This window comes from Chrysochloris asiatica, unplaced genomic scaffold, assembly GCF_000296735.1.
Source record: "Chrysochloris asiatica unplaced genomic scaffold, ChrAsi1.0 scaffold00013, whole genome shotgun sequence".
Classification (NCBI taxonomy): domain Eukaryota; kingdom Metazoa; phylum Chordata; class Mammalia; order Afrosoricida; family Chrysochloridae; genus Chrysochloris; species Chrysochloris asiatica.
Genome location: NW_006408531.1, coordinates 17,647,214 through 17,653,213, shown reverse-complemented (window position 1 = coordinate 17,653,213; position 6,000 = coordinate 17,647,214). Strand labels below are relative to the sequence as shown.

The following is a 6,000-nucleotide window of genomic DNA, read 5'->3' as shown; positions in this document are numbered from 1 at the left end:
TATCTTTAATTTGATTGCAGATTCCTAGTCAGCAAGAACTATATTCAGATTTCAATAATAATAAGTACTTTTTGTTCATAAAGGGATTCATAACTTTTATTGAGAATGGGAATGAGGGGAAAAGATGCCATCTCGCCATCTTTCCTAGTAGAGAATATATAGCAGAGATCCATATTTGTGCCCACTCCAAAGAAAGGTGACTCAACGGAATGCGGAAATCATCAGGCCATCTCTTTGATATCTCAAGCGAGTAAAGTTTTGCTCAAGGTAATACAGAAATGGCTACAATCATACATTGACAGAGAACTTCCAGAGATTCAAGCTGGATTCAGAAGAGGCCATGGAATGAGAGATATCATTGCTGGTGTCCGGTGGATCTTGGCTGAAAGCAGAGAATATCAGAAAGATGTTTACCTATGCTTTATTGACTACGCAAAGGCTTTCGATTGTGTGGATCATGACAAGCTATGGACAACATTGAGAAGTATGAGTATTCCAGAACACTTAATTGTACTTCTGAGAAATCTGTACCTGGACCAAGAAGCAGTTGTTCAAACAGAACATGGGAACACTGAATGTTTTGAAATTGGGAAAGGTGTATGACAAGGTTGTGTTCTTTCAACATACTTATTCAACCTGTATGCTGAGCAAATAATACGAGAAGCTGGATTTTATGAAGAAAAACGTGGCGTCAGGATTGGAGGAAGACTCACTACAACCTGCAATATGCAGATGATACAACCTTGCTTGCTGAAAGTGAAGAGGACTTGAAACATTTACTGATGAAGATAAAAGAACCTTCAGTATGGGTTGCATCTCAATGTCAGGAAAACAAAAATCCTCACCACTGGACCAATCAACAACATTCTTATCGACGGAGAAAAGATTGAGGTTGTTAAGGACTTCATTCTTCTTGGATCAACTATCAACACTCATGGAAGTAGCAGTCAAGAGATCAGGCGACGTACTGCATTAGGCAAATCTGCTGCACAGGAACTTTTTAAAGTGTTGATGAGCAGAGATGTCAGCTTGAGGACTAAGATGCGCCTGACCCAAGCCATGGTATTTTCAATAACCTCATATGGATGCGAAAGCTGGACAGTGAATAAGGAAGACCATAGAAGAATTGATGCCTTTGAGTTGTGGTGTTGGAGGAGAATACTAAAAGTGCCATGGACTGCCAAAAGAACCAATAGATCTGTTTTGGAAGAAGTGCAGCCAGAGTGCTCCTTGGAGGCCAGGATGGCTAAGCTTCGTCTCTCATACTTTGGACATATTGTCAGGAGGGAACAGTTGCTAGAGAAGGATGTCATGCTGGGTAAGATGGAGGGTCAGAGAAAAAGAGAAAGACCCCCAACAAGATAGATCTGCCAGGTGGTTTCATTGATGGCGTCAAGTGTGGCAGTGGTAGTGAGGTGGGCCCAGGATCGGACATTGTTTCGTTCTGCTGTGCATGGGGTCGCTATGAGTCGGTTCCGACTTGATGGCACCTGACAACAACAACAATCTCTACTAGGAAAATGTATGCTGTGGCTTTCTGTTGATCACTGTAGTTTATTCTGCCATTTGGATTTGGTAATGGAGTCCTGGTATGGCACTATAGCATAAGCACTGGATTGCTAACTACAGTGAGGGTCTTTGGAAACCCTATACAGGGACACTATGAGTCGGAGGAGACTCAACAGCAATTAGCAATAACAATTGAATAGCCCTCATGGCGCAATGCATAATCACCTGGTTGCTAATCGAAAGGTTGGCAGTTTGAACCCCCCAGGAAGAAAGACCTGAGGCTCTGCTCCTATAAACACTGCAGACTAGAAAGCCTCATGGGTGGTGGTGGTTGGGGGGGGATTCTCTTCTGTCACATGGGATCACTATAAATTGACAGCACTCACTACATATCTGAGGAGTAGCCGACCTCAACCACAGCTCTTCTTGTGCCCAACTTGAACAAACAAGGAGCCTTTGTGTTCTAGTGGTTAAGTTCGAAATAGTTCGAACCCACCAACTGCTCTGCAGGAAAAAGAAGTGGCATTCTGTTTCTGTAAAGATTACCCCCAAACCAAACCCAAGGACACTGAGCTGATTACAGCTCATAGTGACCCTATAGGACCTGTAGAACAGCTCCGTAGTGTTCCCAAGCCTCAAAATCTTTCTGAAGGCAGACTGCCATAGCTTTTTCCCACAACTGGCCAGTTTGACCTCTGGTTTTATGGTCAATAGACCCACAGTTAACCCACTGCACCACCAGTTCCTTGGAAATCCTGTGGGAAAGTTCTACTTTGCCCTACAGGGTTACTGTGAATCCAAATGGACTCTCTGGCAATGGGTTTGAGCAAGTAGGCCTACTGACTTAGAGCCCATTGCTCCGTTGCAACCATGAAAGAAGACTGGGTGATCTCTGAACACCTGTTCAGCCCTTTCCATCTTTGGGGACTGAGGTGAGGTGAGAGATACAAGAAAGGTCACAGTTTCCCTGAGACAATCCCTGTAAAAGATACAAGAAAGGTCAGTTTCCCTGAGATAATCCCTGTAAACACTGAGAGGTCAAAGAAAAGGAGCAACTAAAGCAGTGGATCAACTATCTGGTGACTACAGAATTCGGATTATTGACTAGACACATGTATGAAAACCTGTTGTTAGTTGTGCTAAGCTGGCGCTGGCTCATGGTGCCCCATTATGCCCTCATGATGCCTACAGAACGAAATATACACCATCTTTACAATAGCTGATATGCAGTGTTGCAGCTACTGTGCATTTTGCATGTCTTCCAACTGAGAAGTTTCACCTTCCAGCACTATTGTTGTTAAGTGCCGCTGAGTCTGTTTTGATTCATAGCGACCCTGGAGAACGTTTCTGAGGAGTGACTGTTGAGTTTGAACCACTATATTGGTTTCAGCACTAGGTGTGTGTGATCCATAGGCTTTCCAATGGCTACTTTTTGGAAATTGATTTTCATTTGTTAGTCTAGAACCTCTGCTGAAATCTGTCCACCATGAGTGACCCTGTTGGTATTTGAAATACTGATGGCATAGCTTCCAGCATCATAGCAACATGTATAACACCACAGTACAACTAAGGGATGGACAGGAAAAGAAAGATTTAGAAACACGAAGTTCAAGGTGATGACCTATTGATATTTCTTGTCTCCTAGTTAAATATTCCTGTATAAGAGCTCTCAGCACGGGCCCTGCATGCCAGACCCAGAGCCTGCTGGTTTGTGCACTACTGTGTACCCACTGGACCGATCTACAGAGGGGTTCCTTGGGGATCCTTTCTCAAGTCAGCGCTAGACTCAGTTCAGCTGTGGGTGCCACCTGAAACCCTAAATTCTGCCGGTTTAGCTTTCTGGGAGCATGTCCATTTATTATCAACATCGTCATCCTTCTTTAGTGATATTTTCCTAAACTTGCAGAGGACCACCTTGATTTCCATTAAAACTGCTGTTAGTTAAATGATCTACTCTTTCTGTCCTTCTAGATGTGTCTGCTCCGCTCACTGGTATATTCTCAGCGCTCAAAATTGGGCCTGGAAATGAGGAAGCACTCAAGTCATTTGTTGACTTACCTGATACTTAAAATCAGACACATGTGAGGACAGACAGTTCAACTGCACTGGGCAGGCAATAAATAAAGGGAACATTACTTAGCTTGGAAGATGAGTAAATTGAAACAGATTTGTTTGAATGGATTTATGAATGGCTAACATCATAAAATGTTAAGATATGGAAGATGGACTCATTTTTAGGCCCGTCCTGCATTCCTCTGGAATCAGCAGCAGTTGCTAGTGGAAGCAGACTATTACAACATTGTTTTCAGTTCTAAATTTTAAACTTATCCTTTATTATCTTCTTTACTGAAAAAGAGGTATACCTCGTTTAACTGTGCCTCATAGACAATGTTTTTTAACGAATGAAAGGTTTGTGGTAATCGATCAAGTCTATCTGCACCCCCCCCAATGGCACGTGCTTACTTCATGTCTGTGTCACATTTTAGTAATCCTTATTAGTAAATTTCCAACTTTTCATAATCCTATTGCACATTTACTAGACTACCAAGTTCAAATCCACTGCCATCAAGTCAATTCTGACTCACAGTGACCCTCCTCTACAGGGTTTCCGAGGCTGTAAGTCTTTATGGGAGAAAGTCTCATCTTTCTCCCACAGAGTGGTTGGTGTGCTTGAACTGCCGACCTTGCGGCTAAAAGTCCAATGTTCATTCCAGTGTTACCAGAAGTCTTTATAGATTACAGCGCAGTACAAGCTAACTAGTTTTTATGCACTGGGAAACCAAAACATGTGTGACTTGTTTTATTGTGTTTTGTTTTGTTGAAGTGGTCTGGAACTGAACCCACAACATCTCTGATGGACATATGTCTGTATGTAAAATGACATAGGACACCACTTTGTAAATATTTTTCAAGGTTTTATTGCAAACCAAAACTGGTTCATCACACACAAAAAAAGTTGTGTGGCAGGGGAGAAGTAAAGATTGTACATATTATAACCATGTTAATTACAGTACATTAAAATGGTGGTTTACATTACAAATAAAGCCTGTAAGTTTAAATATACTAGTGTTATAACTCAATGTACAGACTTTTCTTTATACAACACATACAATTATCAGGAATGCAAAAAAAAAAAAAAACAAAAAACAAAAAACCATAAATAATGCCCATTTTACAGGTGACATTTTAAACAATGAAACACCAACAGCTCTGACAACTGGGGCATTGGTCCATAAAAACCTTTCTAAAAATAGAAATATCTGTAGCAGCAATGCTTTCTCTAAGCATCTGGGTACAAGTCATTGCAAGACCGTTTCAATAAATTTTAGTTATTAAGTATATTTTACCAAAAAAAAAAAAAACACCCCAACAGTCTACACATAAATTTATCTTCCAAATATGGAAGAAACAAACAATGTCTCACGTTGTAGTGTCCTGCAAGTGTCACATTGATGCTTATAACGCAACCCATCTGTGATCAAGCACACATACCACTGCTCACACAGCAAACCCATGAGAAAGGAAGAACTGGAACTCTGCAATAGGCAAAGCTTTGGAGCGAACATGATCTCATCAGAAAAGGCACATTTCATCATCATCACAGCCTCACAGCCCAGACAGACCTTCCTCAGATGCTTCTAGAACAGTGTCTTCCTTAGAACCAACCACTGCATCTGTCTGAGGCGGCACCCGAATGCTCATTTCAGAGTTAGCACCATGTTGGAAGGAAGAAGATAAGTGACGGCCTCATGAGCCCACTCCAAGGAGGATGTGCTCTTCCGAAAGCTTCCAGCAGACAGTGTGCAATGAAGATTGCCCAGCTTCCAGAGATGTGCAAATTCTCTTTGAAGATGTCCTGTCAGCTGGCAGCTCCACCAAAACGCTTACTAAACATTTAGAAACACACATGAAATCCTTCACAAGTAACCTCTGGACTGTTCAGAGGAAAGAGTCCATGGGAGGTGCGTATGAGAAGCCCAGAAACGCCTCGGCAGCCTCTTTGACACTGGCTGTGATGAGGATACTGTCAGGGGACCTGCCAATGGAGTTGGGGACGGGCTCTTCAGTAAACTCAGGATCAAAATGCCGCAGGTCACTGGGCCCGCTCTGTTACAGGACAGAAAAGAACACACACTGTCAGACTGGACACAGGACAGGGAAAGCCTGGTTTAGACTTTATATTTGGAAAAACAACAGCTGCTCTCCCATCAATTCTGACTCCTGACTGCTTTATGTAAGAGAACTCAAATCTTTAGGACACTAAGTGGAAACTCCAAGAATCAACTATTTCAAGCACACAACCCCCTAAACCTAAACCTGTTGCCATCAAGTTGAATTTGACTCATGACAACCCCATGTGTGGCTACAAAGCAGAACTGCTCCAATCAGTGGGTAATCTCAGTTGTAAACTTTACAGGAGGTCACCAGGACTTTCTTCCGTGGGTCTACAGTGCCACGCTTCAGATTAGTCGTTGAAGACAAACTGTACTA

At 42.3% G+C, this 6,000-nt stretch overlaps 1 protein-coding gene across 4 annotated transcripts in view; it reads right to left on the bottom strand.

Moving 5' to 3' along the window:
• Window positions 1-4,403: 4,403 nt before the first annotated feature.
• LOC102820569 (serine/threonine-protein kinase Sgk1-like) overlaps window positions 4,404-6,000 on the bottom strand; it is a 211,846-nt gene continuing 210,249 nt past the window's right edge. For 2 of the 4 annotated variants that reach the window (XM_006834646.1, XM_006834648.1), the window contains exon 12: window positions 4,406-5,616. In XM_006834646.1, coding sequence (XP_006834710.1) covers window positions 5,449-5,616 — 168 coding nt within the window. In that variant the 3' untranslated portion in view covers window positions 4,406-5,448. Of the gene's footprint in view, window positions 5,617-6,000 lie in introns of all 4 variants that reach the window. The other 2 variants (XM_006834645.1, XM_006834649.1) reach the window with 2 other exon arrangements.